Source organism: Zychaea mexicana, assembly GCF_025766255.1.
Source record: "Zychaea mexicana strain RSA 1403 chromosome Unknown BDB00scaffold_47, whole genome shotgun sequence".
Lineage (NCBI taxonomy): Eukaryota > Fungi > Mucoromycota > Mucoromycetes > Mucorales > Lichtheimiaceae > Zychaea > Zychaea mexicana.
The window spans coordinates 262,315-275,734 of record NW_026516710.1 but is presented as its reverse complement, the minus strand read 5'-3'; the positions used below and the strand labels follow the sequence as shown (position 1 = coordinate 275,734).

General features: G+C 42.7%; 5 protein-coding genes across 5 annotated transcripts; 3 read left to right on the top strand and 2 right to left on the bottom strand.

The window, feature by feature from the left end:
* The first annotated feature begins 45 nt into the window (after window positions 1-45).
* Window positions 46-2,046, top strand: BDB00DRAFT_828456 (ras-related GTP-binding protein A-like protein). Its single transcript, XM_053123855.1, has 8 exons — window positions 46-204; window positions 325-424; window positions 517-583; window positions 667-889; window positions 1,047-1,142; window positions 1,213-1,427; window positions 1,507-1,619; window positions 1,741-2,046. Exons 1-8 carry the CDS (start codon window positions 196-198, stop codon window positions 1,818-1,820), a joined length of 903 nt encoding a protein of 300 aa, XP_052978756.1. The 5' UTR covers window positions 46-195; the 3' UTR covers window positions 1,821-2,046.
* BDB00DRAFT_976966 (uncharacterized protein) lies at window positions 1,597-3,184 on the bottom strand. The gene is made up of 7 exons (XM_053129932.1): window positions 3,119-3,184; window positions 2,919-3,036; window positions 2,720-2,836; window positions 2,516-2,645; window positions 2,354-2,433; window positions 2,045-2,269; window positions 1,597-1,937 (listed from the first exon to the last, which is right to left on the bottom strand). The coding sequence occupies exons 1-7, from the start codon at window positions 3,136-3,138 to the stop codon at window positions 1,830-1,832; spliced, it is 798 nt and encodes a 265-aa protein (XP_052978755.1). The 5' UTR covers window positions 3,139-3,184; the 3' UTR covers window positions 1,597-1,829.
* Window positions 3,185-4,134: 950 nt separating this feature from the next.
* On the top strand, window positions 4,135-8,649 carry BDB00DRAFT_828439 (uncharacterized protein). The gene is made up of 10 exons (XM_053123854.1): window positions 4,135-4,378; window positions 4,536-4,591; window positions 4,787-4,975; window positions 5,075-5,489; window positions 5,555-5,678; window positions 5,762-5,937; window positions 6,006-6,615; window positions 6,697-6,736; window positions 6,809-7,842; window positions 7,916-8,649. Exons 1-10 carry the CDS (start codon window positions 4,359-4,361, stop codon window positions 8,447-8,449), a joined length of 3,198 nt encoding a protein of 1,065 aa, XP_052978754.1. The 5' UTR covers window positions 4,135-4,358; the 3' UTR covers window positions 8,450-8,649.
* On the top strand, window positions 8,484-10,699 carry BDB00DRAFT_828437 (uncharacterized protein). The gene is made up of 4 exons (XM_053123853.1): window positions 8,484-9,021; window positions 9,138-9,617; window positions 9,709-9,895; window positions 9,990-10,699. Exons 1-4 carry the CDS (start codon window positions 8,940-8,942, stop codon window positions 10,441-10,443), a joined length of 1,203 nt encoding a protein of 400 aa, XP_052978753.1. The 5' UTR covers window positions 8,484-8,939; the 3' UTR covers window positions 10,444-10,699.
* BDB00DRAFT_929708 (uncharacterized protein) lies at window positions 10,682-13,301 on the bottom strand (the record flags this gene model as incomplete). The annotated part of the gene is made up of 10 exons (XM_053128975.1): window positions 10,682-10,949; window positions 11,064-11,214; window positions 11,317-11,537; window positions 11,632-11,757; window positions 11,846-11,884; window positions 11,983-12,256; window positions 12,326-12,389; window positions 12,527-12,581; window positions 12,688-12,903; window positions 13,160-13,301. 10 exons carry the CDS (start codon window positions 13,299-13,301, stop codon window positions 10,684-10,686), a joined length of 1,554 nt encoding a protein of 517 aa, XP_052978752.1.
* Between the last annotated feature and the right edge of the window lie 119 nt (window positions 13,302-13,420).

Below are 13,420 nucleotides of genomic sequence, written 5' to 3'. Positions count from 1 at the left end.
CCGCTTTGGGGTCACGCGGAAGAGCATGTGCTTGAAGTTTTTCGTCGACAGTTTTGTAGGCCAAATGCCCTTTCTTAACAAGACAAAGCCTTTCTCTGTTGTTCTCTTTCCTCTTTCTTTCTTCTTTCTCTCACTTTGACCGTATCCTGGCTCTGAAAAAGGAAATACATATCAAAGTAGATAACGAGCCAAATCATGAAGAAGGTCAGTCTATCCAGTGGTGGGTTTCCGTGGCGTGGAGTTGTGGGGCGGGAGGGTGTGGGAAGGGGACGTCAATTAACACGGACTTTGTATCAACCCTTACATACCCTTAAAATATGTTAGGTACTGCTTATGGGGAAAGGAGGTGCAGGCAAGACCTCAATGCGCTCCATCATTTTCCAGAACAATGTCGCCCGTAAAACTCGAGAATTAGGGCCCACTGGTAAATGTCAAAAGAAAAACACGAGAGAAAGCGAACAAGTGAGAAAAGAACGTCCTATATTAAAGAAGACAAACACTGAATGGGCAGGGTAGTCAGCATTGAAAGTTCAGAGGTCCAGTTTCTCGGGACAATGTCGCTCAACCTGTGGGACTGTGGAGGGTAAAGAACAAGAGAAGGATTTGAAAAGGGAAAAAGAAGCCAAACGCTAATATGTGCTGTCGCGGGGCCATGAATCCAATTAGACAAGACGTGTATTTCAATAATTACTTTGCCACGCCCAATCATCACATATTCAAAAACGTCGAAGTACTTGTCTATGTGTTTGACGTGATCAGTGCCGAGCTGGACAAGGACATTCACTTTTACCAGACGTGTCTCGAGTACATCTTGACGTATTCACCCAACGCCAAGGTGTTTTGTCTTTTACACAAAATGGATCTGATACAGGAAGAGGGGCGCGATAAGGTATAGTATAATTGATTGGCAACACTTTACAACTGCCATTGCTGCCTTTGTATATAACATGGATTAGTGTAGAAGCCTTTTAAGGTTGTGGCGGCTGAACCGGTTCAGATCATTTGATGTATATGATTTTGTCTTACAAAAAAATCGTAATAATCAGGTTTTCCTAGGACATACGAAGGAGCTTCAAGTACGTTCCGAGCCCATCAAAATCCAGGCGTTCCAGACATCTATATGGGATGAGACCTTATACGCTGTAAGCACATCATTCAGAGTATGAAACATACTACTTAGTGGCACTAACTGCATATGTTTATCTGGGCTAGGCTTGGGCGCAGATTATCCATTGTATGATACCCAACGTTGTGGCACTGGAAAAGAATCTAAGAAACTTTTGTAGCATCTGCGGCGCAGATGAAGTCGTGTTATTTGAACGCACTACCTTCTTGGTAATAGCCAATGCAGCCACCGTCCATCATCCAGATATCCGTCGTTTTGAAAAACTAAGCACTATAATCAAGCAGTTTAATCTGAGCGCGAGGTAATATAAGCTTACATTACACGTATACGATCCCAACAAAAACAAGAGTCATGTTATTAACCGCATATAAACATATCAGGCAACAATCGCATTCGAAAAGTATGATGATAAGAGGAAGTTCGTTTACAGCATTCATCGACATCCTGACGCGCAGTACATGTGTAATGATCATCATATCTGACCCGGATATAAGTAAGTTTATATATATATATATATATATATATATATATTGGTTAGTATTTACAGACTAGAAAGAACTAATAAAGCTAATCGTCTTGAGTATGCCCCTTCCGCACCACATATTCGACAACAGCACCTGCAGCAACGCAAATGAACATTGCAGCGGCGCGTGCACACTTTGAAAGCCTCGAAACAATGCACAAGATTGCTTGACACTTTTTCTTATTCTTCTACACTACATCCCTCTTCCTCCTCCGGCTTGGATGCCAGTTTATAACCTTCCATGCTCTCGATAATGCGCATTGTAATGATATCCGAAAACCCATAAAACTATATTATGTTTTGTAAATTGATTACTCTCCCACTCTTTTGTCCCTTTTAACCATACACTATCAACTGACGACCCCTTCCCTCCTTTACTAAGAAAATAAACTTACCAATGGTCCACTCACTCGCGTTCCCTGAGATTTGCTCTTTTTGCACGCGTCTGTCCATGGTGCTGTCGGCGTCCCTCCAGTAAATACTGTTTTGGATGAATTGACATATACTTTGAACACAGGTCCTTCGTTCGGCTTCCCTTCCTCGATTGTCATGGTGTAATCGTTTCCGAAATGAGATTTGGTTGCTTTAAATCCAATAGGGTAGGGATGCTTATACCGGCACTAGGTGCGTTTATCCGCAGAAAGAAAGATTAGTATCCCATAGTTTGTTCTTTTTTGGGGGAAAGGAAGAGTAAAGATACTTACACCACGCCCACTCCAGTATTGGGATCTGCCTTTGCCCGTCTTTAAACTTCCAAGTTCCCAGATGGTTGTGCCTATGGAAACTAATGTGCCCGTTTTTGAGTATAGCGAAAAAAAAAAGACCACAACAGCAGCAGAGTAGGCAACATAGCGATGATAACGTACGCAGTGTTACAGGTGCAGAGACACTGTCAGGAGCATATGATTCCTCTTCTTTCTTTCTCGCTGATATGATTGGATCGACGTTGACTTGACGCATCTTGTCATTTTGATCCAGAATTGCTTCGAGGTCTACCTGAGAAAAGTACTGACGTTAAGCAGAGGGGAAGAGAGCACATATCGCGCCTTTTTTTTCCCAACAGTACGTACTGTATCATCTGGCTGTTCTCCTTTCAGTCTTTTCGATAAACGCGTAGGTTGTTGTATTGCAGGTTTTGGTGCTCTATAAGCATTTCTCGGTTTTTTACGTGGTGTAGGGGTATCGGACTAGACAACGAAAATAACTGTGAGATTATAACGAAAAAAAAAAAAATAGTGTCGTTCCTTTGCCAATGTGTTGGACTCGAACCTTGAATTGTTTCATTTCAGCCGAAGCCAGGTTGGCATTGTCAGGTCCTGTCAGGCCCAGTTCCTGAAGTAACTTTTGATTCTCTTCAATGAGTTGTTTTCTCTTGAGTTCATAATGACTAGTTTTTTTTTTGTCAAACGAACGTTATTCAGTCTGAGAAATTACTGTTTTGTATAATAAACGGGTGTGGCAATACGCACCTCACGGTATCGGATGTCATGTTAAATGAGGTGCAGAACGCGAACTTCTTGTCAAGCCAAAAAAAAAAAAAAAGGCTGAGGGTAGAAAAGGCGGAATGTTTTTGTTTTGTTTCTTCGTTTGTTTTCGATTGGCGCAGGTCGCGCGGCGCGTTGTGAAGAAGGTCACTTATTATTTGCATGGAAAACTTCATGCTGTGGTAGTGCTACACAGAGAGGATATGCGTCTTTGTCACGCAATGTCTGGTAGTGTCGATGTGCATATGTGCAGATTGTTATGATTACTACATACGTTGTTATGTAGGACTATACATGTATGTATCTTAGGAAGGGCGTGTGGCAGATCGTTTCCGTTTGCAAGGAAAGATTAGCGATACATGCATATTTTTGTCTTTTTAACGCGTTACTATGAGGACCACCACTGCAAAGACCTAGTCAGATCATTTGCTCTCTAGTATTAATTGACAGTATAAGTTTATAGTCACAGCGGAGCTGTCAAAATGCTTGCCTAGAAAGATCCACACGGCACATGCATTCAAACAACTGCGTCCCGTTTGTGTGGTGGAGGACAGCACTGATGAAAAACCACGGCTATCGAGTAGAGACATCTCGTCATTATGCAAGGTCTGCAGTCGATACTTTGAATTTGTTGTCAAATTCCAAGTGAGTACTACAGACTTGATCAAAAATGGCATAGCTAGTTATCTATCAGTAACTCGTTGGTGGACTACTCCGTCATCATCAGGCGTGCACCCACAATACTGTAGAGTGAACACGACCTAGTAACGACTTGCTCCTTCTAAATAAGATGCAGGTTAGAATCAATATAAAGTGTGGGCTACTCATCTATCACAAATCGATGAAAGCGGCAGAAGGAGAGCGGGTGTGCTATATGTATTATCAAGTATATATATTTATACATAAGCCGAAAGAGCATGAGTATATGTACCACAGTACCCACCAGCGGAGTGAGGAAGGAGGACGAAAAAAAAAAGAAAAAGAAATTCTGTGTGGGTTGGTTTCGCTTACTTATGTCCCGTGCTGTCTAATCGTTTGGAGCTCTTTCTCTCTCTCTCTCTCTCTCTTCTTTATTTACAACTTCATTCTTTTTTACATTTCTTTGTTCGAAAATTTCTCCTGTTCTCTCTTTTGTTTACATAACTTTTCTCCTTTTATCCCTTTTGCTGCATTTATTGAAGTGGGCTCCGGTTAGATAGCTGTATTTGTGAGACTACTTCTTTACATGCACAGCGCCAGCGTCAGGTAATAATAACAGTGCAAGAGGATGATTTACTACGAAAATCTGTCATGGCTGGGCGATGGGGATGCTAAATCAATTGCCATTCGGATTTTATTTAACTGTGTACGAGGGGATTTGAAAGAAAAAGTAGCTGAATATATTATTTTTTACTTAATATAGGATTTCAGCGGTGACCATTAAAGAAGAAGATGCATTTTGTGGCGACACAAAAAGCGGTAAAAAAAATAATATTTTTAGATCTCTTTTTTCTCTTATTTTAAACAAAAAGGTGGAAGGGGTGGTGATAAAAGTGATTTGAAGCAATTGGAAAGGGCCGCACATTGGGTATGTGAAAGACGTGTATAATATGTGCGAGCCAGGAAGAAAGAAAGAAAGAGAAAAACTGATCGAATCTATACCAAACATTCCAGTATTCGACGTCAAAAAATGCTTCGAGAAAACTTCTTCACCAGAAACACCTGGCGACAGTATTGAAAGCGATCAGAACGAAAAGTCCCGCTTGACGGAAGAATTCCACCACATGGCGATTGAAGAAGATTATGTTGATGTCGATGGGGAGAATAGTTCAAAAGTAGATAATAATAATGATACCGAACGTGGTAAGTTCTCGTTCTGTCTGCTCGGAAGGAACGAGAAAAAAAAAAGGAGAATTACATCGTCGTGGTGATATTTACTGAAGAAAAATTTATTTATTGCAGCCATCATCAAGAAAGAAAGAGGTGGTGATGACGACGACGACGACGACGATGAAGACGACGACGAAAAAAAGAAAGAGAAATGGCTGCCATCAGCAACGGCAGAAGCCATGGAAACTTATGAAAACACATTGACCAACATATACCTCGGCCAAGCAACCGGCAAATCCATTACGGGTGAAGAATCAATGCCCTGCGACTGTCGCTACAACCCCCGAACGGACGATCCAGACGCAGCGTGCGGCGACGATAATTTCTGTATCAACCGAATGATGTTCATGGAGTGCACTGAAAATGATTGCTCATGCGAACGTTTCTGTCGTAATCGGAGGTTCCAGCTGAGGCAGTATGCACGCGTGGATGTGATCAAGACCGAGAAGAAGGGTTATGGTCTCCGTGCGCTAACTGCTCTTCCAGCGTAAGTCGGCATAGAGCTGGTTGCGGTTGTTGGTGTTAACAAACTAAATGTGTTTTTTATTGTAGAAATGCCTTTGTGATGGAGTACATTGGTGAAGTCATTACTAATAGCGAGTTTATCCGACGCACCAAAACGTACGAGGCGGAAGGATTGTCGCACTATTATTTCATGACACTCAAGACTGATGAGGTAATGTCCTGTTTGCAAGCGTGTCTATGAGTAATGAGCATATCCGGGGGTTATATACGAAGGATGCTAAACCATCACTACAGATCATTGATGCGACGAAAAAAGGATGTTTGGCGCGCTTCATTAATCATTCCTGTAACCCAAACAGCGTTACGCAAAAATGGGTAGTAGGCAAGGTCATGCGCATTGGTATTTTCACCCGTACTCCGATACAGGCTGGCCAAGAATTGACCTTTGATTACAAATTTGAGCGTTATGGGTAAGTGCTCTCTCTTTCTCTATGCCTTCCTTTGAAACTAAACAAACTATCATGCTTTTCGTGCGTAGTGCGGTTGCTCAAAAGTGCTATTGCGGAGAGAAGAACTGCAAAGGCTTTATTGGAGGCGTTTCTGACGAACAGATGGAAGAGGAAGCTGGTGAAGTGCAAGTGTTACCGACAGACGACGACGATGAAGGAACGGCGGTAACAGCCGCAGCATCAACACCTAACGGCACTCTCGTCGAACCAGTAAAGAAGTTCAAACGGAAACCTGGACGACCACGCAATCCGCGCCCGCTCAAGGACGAAGACGAAGTCAACGATCTTGTCAAGAACATGTTGGATTCAGTCGGCAAAATGCATCTCGTCGACAAACTATTGCACTCGCTCGTATTGACAAGCAAAGATGTATTGAAAAAGTTTGTTCGATTACACGGCCTGCGATTGTTGAAACTTTGGCTGGGTGAATGGAAAAGTTACGACGACATTATCGAGAAAGTGCTTCATGTTTTACAGCAATTACCATTAGCGAATCGAAACGGATTGGACGACTCTGGCATGTTTGACGTTGTACAACCGTTCACGGAGCACAGTAACGAAGAGATAAGATGCGTGTCACTTGCTCTGCTTGAAGATTGGGCTCATCTGAATCGAGTTTATCGAATTCCAAAAAGAGTGGTACGTTTTCCTTGCCATCGACTAACACGCTTCGACATGAATGTATGAATTAATCCGCCTTCTTTCATCTTAAAATAATAGGCGGCTGAGCCAACTCTTTCAGAAGAAGAAGGAGCAATCGGTATTGTATCGTTGAGTAGACGCGTCTTTCACAATTGATATTTTCCCTAATTCTTCTACTTTTAAATAACAGATGCTCAAATTGGAGTAAAGCGTACGAATGAAGATGCACCCGAAGGACCAACAACAAAGCGTGCACGATTCCAGTCGACTCGAGAATTCTTTGATCCAGATGACGACTATTACGAGTACTTGTCGATGGATGCGAACTCTATGGAAATTTACTGGCGAATGCAATACCCACCTGTGCCCATTATTCCAACCGGTCCACGAGCTCAACAACAGCAATTACACGCGCCACCCACGTATCCGTACTACTACGGTCCGAGACGCAGTCCAGAAAAACGAACCTATTACAACAAACACAACATGGATATGACCGCAGCAGCTGCAGCATACAATTCGTCTGTTGATATGAAGAAAGCAATGACACATTCAGATCCAAACGCTGTTTATGAACCACGGCTCCCCACATCCACAGCAGCACAACAAGCCGCCGCTGCTGCCGCTTCAAGTGTTAGTACATCGGCAACTCCATACGATACCACAATGAGCACGCCATTTGATCCATCACGCTTGCCGACAGGTCCAGCAGCTGATACAATCGAATCAACTATGCCGAAATTGCCACCCAATTGGCGATGGGCGACTGACACCAACGGCAATGTGTATTACTACAATCGTCTTACTGGGAAAACGCAATGGGAAATGCCCGAGGATAAGGCGAGCTCGATCGAAGGTGTGAGTCAAGCAGAGATTGATGGATTGGTGGAAAAGGCGATCCTGGATGCTCAAAAGAAGAAGGGCAGTACTCCGGTCGAATCAAAGCAACAGCTCACAACTTCTTCGACATCTACACCTATTACTGCTTCTGCCACACCTACAACTTCAGCTACTGCTTCTACTCCAGATCCTCGTCGACCATTGTCGTCTTCTTCGAATGGTGACACTGCTTTATCATATTCGTCAGCAGCAGCAGCAAAACGCAAAGTACTGAAAGATGCGGAACTCAAACAAGAGATAAGTAAAGTTGTGACCCGGCATCTGAGTGCGAAAAAAACGTTGTGGAAGAATGACAAGACTGTGTTTAAAGAACTTGCTCGCAAGGTAAAGCTTCCTCTCTCTTTTGCTTAGTCTGTTTTTTCTTTCGATCGCTGAACTCGTCAAATGTTACATTTAGCTTACGCATCATATTGTGGATCGAGAAAACAACTCTTCGCGCAGAATACACAGCATGAACGACGCGTTACGTAGCAAAATCGAACGATTTATCAATGACCATGGTGCGGATTTTGCATCCAAGTTGGATCGAAAGTCGACATCCTCAACAACAACAACAACAACAACAACAACTGCTCTTTATATATCATCGACTACAAAGGATAACGGTACGATCCGATCTCGGACCCAATCCACGCCAGCATCGTCTCCGGACGCTTATTATCGGAGCCATGGCAGCGCATCCCCGTCACATTATCGACCCACACATTCACCTTATCATTCGTCCGCATCCCCCCCACGGCACTCATCTTCTCCTGTATATTACGCACGAAAGCAGCATCATCCCTCTTCTTCTTCCTACTCCTCTTCTTCCTCTTCTTTCCAGTATCATCCAGAAGGTCACCGTGCACCTCTCACTCATCAGCCCCCATCGTCCAGAAGCTCCTCGCGTCGATCAACACCCGATGCTCTGTCCAACAGGTACGACGGATGATGGTGATATGACTTTGTGATTGTACTTCATGATTCCCCCTTCGCCCTATAGCAAAAACACCACCGATTTCTTTTCTTTTTCCCACGTAATGACTCGAGCTCTTTTTCCACACACACACACACACACACAATTACACACAATTACACATTAACCCACTCAACAAAATTACACACCATCTGTACATAAGAAAAACAACGAATCTGCAATTCTTATACACTGGATCCGAGGATCTGGCACCAACAACCACCGTATTTCGAATATAACAGAAATGATAGTTGACGGTTGTGTTATCTTTCTCTGTGTCACATTCGCGATAATATATGCGTATCATAATAAGGTTTGAAGTCCAGATGCGTACCAAAAGCATAAAAGGGAAGCTGCTGCACTCCTTTGTCTCTCTTCCTCTTTCTTTTTCTTCTCTTAACCACTCCATTTGCCTGTCTCTCTCTCTCTCTCTCTCTCTCTCTCTCTCTCTCTCTGTTTTCCAGTCATGGATGTTGTTTACTCGGACGATTGCTTGCTTCACGATCCCCCATTCGAAGTAACCCGAGGCTCTGTCAAGCCGTACGTCGGTAAGTCTTGTAGAACGCCTTACGTAATCAACCGCTGCACAGACCCCTCTGTTCCTTTTCTATCTTTTTTTACTCACGCCGACTTTATGTACATTTGTAATCATTGCCAAATATAGAGTCGCCTGCACGACTGCAATCGATCAAAAAGTTTCTCGACACACGCCCCGATCAATTCAACGTTGTGAGCCCGCGGGACTACTCCTTGACACCCATTCTTAACGTGCACAAGCAAGATTACATCAAGTTCCTGCACACCATCTACGATGATTGGGTAGCAGAAGGCTTGCCTGCCGAAGCAGTGACAGGCGAATGTTTCGTACACCGCAACGCTCTCGGCAAGATCGACCCAGAAATTGTCAAGGAAACGGCTTTAAAGACCCCATCTGCGCGTGTTGGCCTGTATTCCTATGACATGTCGGTTGCATACACTTCAAAGACGTGGCAGGCGACTTATACAGCTGCACAGATTGCCATGTCAGGTGCACACAGATTGCTTCAAGTTGCTACTGCCGCTTCAACGACCACTTCCTCTTCTTCTGCTACCTATGCTGTCTGTCGTCCTCCAGGACATCATGCCAATTCATGTGTTAGCGGTGGTAAGGTTCATCATTCTAGAACCATATACATGCTGGGGGGTGGGAAATGATTGCTCACAAAAGCACATTTCATATCCATACATACATCCAGGCTACTGCTTTGTCAACAACGCATCTGTGGCTGCAAAGTTCCTCCAGGATTATACGCTAGAAGAAATGGATGCCATGAGCAAGCCGCTTGAATTCAACCCAAAGTCGTCTGCTGAACCTAGCGGACCCAAGCCCAAATCTGACAAACCTCAAAAGAAGATCATGATCGTGGACATTGACTATCATCAGTATGTATCTCATTGAAAAAAACCCAACGTAGTGTGGACATCATCTTGATTAGTAACTGATTGTACCGTTTTTTCTTTTTGGCGACCTATTTAGTGGCAACGGTACTCAAGATATCTTTTACAATGATCCATCGGTGTTGTATATTTCACTGCACGGTTATCCGGATTATCCTTTCTTTACTGGCAGCACCAAAGAAGTCGGTCTCGGTGAAGGCGAAGGCTACAATATCAATATCCCTTTGAATCCCAACACGACAACCGACGAAATTTATCTAAACCATTTGACCCAAGTACTCGAGGGTGAGACGGCCCAGAAATTCAACGCTGACATTGTCATCATTTCAATGGGACTCGATACTTGGCATGAAGATCCCATTGCTGGCATGAAGGGGCTTAAAGATATCAACACATATCATAAGATGGGAAACTTGTTCAAGACGTCCAAGAGCTGCGCTGGTCGCCCGGTGTTGTTCATCCAGGAAGGTGGTTATACTTACGAAATGTTGGGCCAGTTGGCAGGTCGTGTCTTGCAGGGTTATTTGGATTAACTTTGCATATTTAAATAAGTTGGATGAATGTGTGCAGATACTTGTTTTATAAAGTTTATGTATATGCTAGCTTTGTTACTGATTAATGGAATATTGAAGGGGCTGTCGTCGTCGTCGAGGGGTAGGACGACAGGAAAATATATACCCACAGAGAGGGTGCAGGAGTCTCTCGTCAGTATTTAGCTAATAATGATATATTGGTTTGAAAGAATAGAGAGAGAAAACGTCGTGTACAGTATGCTATTCTTCGCTTTTGTCGGGCTTAACAGATTGAAATTGAACAGCACCGTCGGGTCTCATGGGAGAGGTTTTCTGCGTTTTGAAGTTATTGCCGTTTACATCGCTGGCAGATGGTATGCTGTGGTTGCTGACTACTTCGACATGTATTTTTGAGCCTTGACTGCCGGCTAAGTCTTCTAACAATATAGCCGACGGCTTGTTGGACAAAAATGATGCAGGTGGTAAAGGCCCACCATGTTGCTGCTGCTGCTGCCTATGTTCCGTCACTATCAAAATTTTATGCAAGCGTGCATGGTGCATATGATATCAGCATATATGTCGGCACGAAAAATTCTAAAGTGTACGGCTGTTACATGGAAATAATTTACTGTTCATATTACCCTCGAAAGCGTCATTTGAGCTGTCAAATTGATCGTCTTTTAATTTTTCATCAGCTCCGTCGCTACTAAAAGCTGTTCCGACACTTGTTGACTTTTGTTTCTGACGTCGTCGGCGGATGTAGATGTACAAAATAACTCCTACTATACAGATCTTTTGTATATGCAATAATACATATTCAATTTGATGATTGTGCTCCTGCATAATCATTTCGCGTGGGATGATGAAAAAAAGTTAAAACAGAGATATACTTACCACTGCTACAATTCCAACAGCAATTCCGGCTATCGCACCGCTAGCCAAACCATCATTATTACTTTCCGGATCATCGTCAGCTGATACTCCGTCTGGCTCAGCACCTACAATGTGGTCGATCCATGAATAGGTATTTAGGTCGAGTACGTGGATGTTGTTGCTGACTAGTCCTTCCCTATCATGACCAAACAACAATATAAGAGCATCCGCGTCGATGATGGCTATGGAAAAGAGTTAAAGTAAAACATAGAGCCAATTAATATATGCACATATGAAATCGAAGAAGTTAGTAAGTGTTTATTATCGTAATAAAACCTTGGTGACCATAAATTGGGCCAGCACCACTTGCATTGGCAGACCTGTTAAGCGTCTCGGTTTTCCATGACATTGTTTCGATATCGAGTACATAAAAATAATCATCGTGTCCAAACATGCTACCGTCTGTAAAGTTTAAAGACATGTATATCAGTAAAGCTCGAGAATGTTTTATGATTTTATATTGAGCTATATATCATGTATCCCATCTTACTAAATCCACCGTAAACGATAATTTCGCCTGTTTTTGGATCTATACACACATAAAGAAGCGGTGGACAATAATGCCGAACATTAACATCTAGAGCACATGCTCTACGAAGAAAATATGATGCACGAATTTGTACTTACTTAATGTAGAAGTGTGTTGATAGCGAGGACTTGGTGTCAATTGTGACAAATTCGTTTGCTTTTCAATCCACAAACTGGTGCTTGTATCGTAGGTGAGAATATCCGTCATATTTGCGAGTATACTCGTTACCGGACCTGCATCAGAAGTTCGTGATATGGTGACGAAGCCCCCAATGTAGTAAATAATTCCATCGTTCCCGAGCACACCAGTGGCTGCGCTGCGAGGTAGAAAATCATCAGGTAAGCTGGCAGTGTTGGTTGTCCACGCTCCTGTCTACGTATTTATGAAATCAATATTGTTTAAAACTTAATAAATTTGCTCTTTGTTTTGGAAGATACAAACAGGAAAGTCCAATACGCTCATTTGTCTTGGGAATACTGTTACGTTGCTACCAGTGTCTACATCACTATATAAAATTATAACAATAGAACGGAGGACTTCAATTCGTATGATAACACTTTAACTATGATGCATATGTCTTGTATGTAAGTCATGCAAGCATGAGCATTTGACGCTACATGTATCTGCACTTCCTTCATATACCTGTAACCAGTTGCAACATAAACTCTATTTTGAGAATCGGCTACGATGCTGTGCCCTGTACTTTGGTATCGAGATTAAAGTCATGTTAGTGTAAAGCTTGGAAACTTAATGAACGTACCCTATTACTTACACCTTCATTTTATTGCCGTTTCTATCACTACCAACGAGTCGCCATGTCATAGAGTCTACGTCAAAGGCAACAGTATCATGCACCGTAGGGTTTGCTCCGTCAAGACCAGAACCGCCATCGATAACGATAGTATTTTCTTGTGGAAGAGCTGTCATTCCAAACAAGAGATTGGGTCCCGGATCCAGTTGTCCAGACGACGTTTTGATAGGTACCCATGACAATATCATCTCATCGATAGTCAAGCCGGCTGATATATCCAAATAGTAAAAATAATCCTTCCGAATAGCTCGAAAAATTCTGGAAGTCCCGAATTGTGCACCTCCGTAGCAAAAGATTCGGCGAGAAAGAAGCACACATCCTATTGTTGTCGAGAGAGAAAAAAAAAGAACGGATCTGATTATACTTTGGAACTATTGCTATCACCACCCATCGAGAAAAGAACATGTACGTTTGTTGCTTCATTATACCAACACAATGATTGTAGTATTATGTATACAGCTTACCAAGATTTGCACGAGGACCTGGGGTATCGGCATAAACTGAGGAACAGAAACACAGTAAGCCTGATAAAACACCAATGATGCTGATTGAAGACAAAATGCTATGTTGAGCTGTTACAGGCTTCTTTGATAGTAGCCGCCACATCTTTCTCGTTGAAAAAAGCAAACTGTAATGGGAGAAAATCTCATCAAATCGTACCTTTTACAAACAACAGTGTTTAAATATCCTAACTAGCACACAGTTTAAGTTCTACTCTTCTTGTA

Bases quoted from the DNA above. Each gene is read 5' to 3' on its own strand.
- BDB00DRAFT_828456 (XM_053123855.1), top strand. The intron at 425-516 runs GTAAATGTCAAA...TGGGCAGGGTAG, and splicing joins TCGAGAATTAGGGCCCACTG to TCAGCATTGAAAGTTCAGAG. The intron at 890-1,046 runs GTATAGTATAAT...CGTAATAATCAG, and splicing joins AGGAAGAGGGGCGCGATAAG to GTTTTCCTAGGACATACGAA.
- BDB00DRAFT_976966 (XM_053129932.1), bottom strand. From the start codon at position 3,138: ATGACATCCGATACCGTGAG. The intron at 2,434-2,515 runs GTACGTTATCAT...CGGGCACATTAG, and splicing joins CTCTGCACCTGTAACACTGC to TTTCCATAGGCACAACCATC. The intron at 2,270-2,353 runs GTAAGTATCTTT...AAACGCACCTAG, and splicing joins AATACTGGAGTGGGCGTGGT to TGCCGGTATAAGCATCCCTA.
- BDB00DRAFT_828439 (XM_053123854.1), top strand. From the start codon at position 4,359: ATGCACAGCGCCAGCGTCAG. The intron at 4,592-4,786 runs GTAAAAAAAATA...CAAACATTCCAG, and splicing joins TTGTGGCGACACAAAAAGCG to TATTCGACGTCAAAAAATGC. The intron at 5,679-5,761 runs GTAATGTCCTGT...CCATCACTACAG, and splicing joins TGACACTCAAGACTGATGAG to ATCATTGATGCGACGAAAAA.
- BDB00DRAFT_828437 (XM_053123853.1), top strand. From the start codon at position 8,940: ATGGATGTTGTTTACTCGGACGATTGCTTGCTTCACGATCCCCCATTC. The intron at 9,618-9,708 runs GTAAGGTTCATC...ACATACATCCAG, and splicing joins CAATTCATGTGTTAGCGGTG to GCTACTGCTTTGTCAACAAC. The intron at 9,896-9,989 runs GTATGTATCTCA...CGACCTATTTAG, and splicing joins GTGGACATTGACTATCATCA to TGGCAACGGTACTCAAGATA.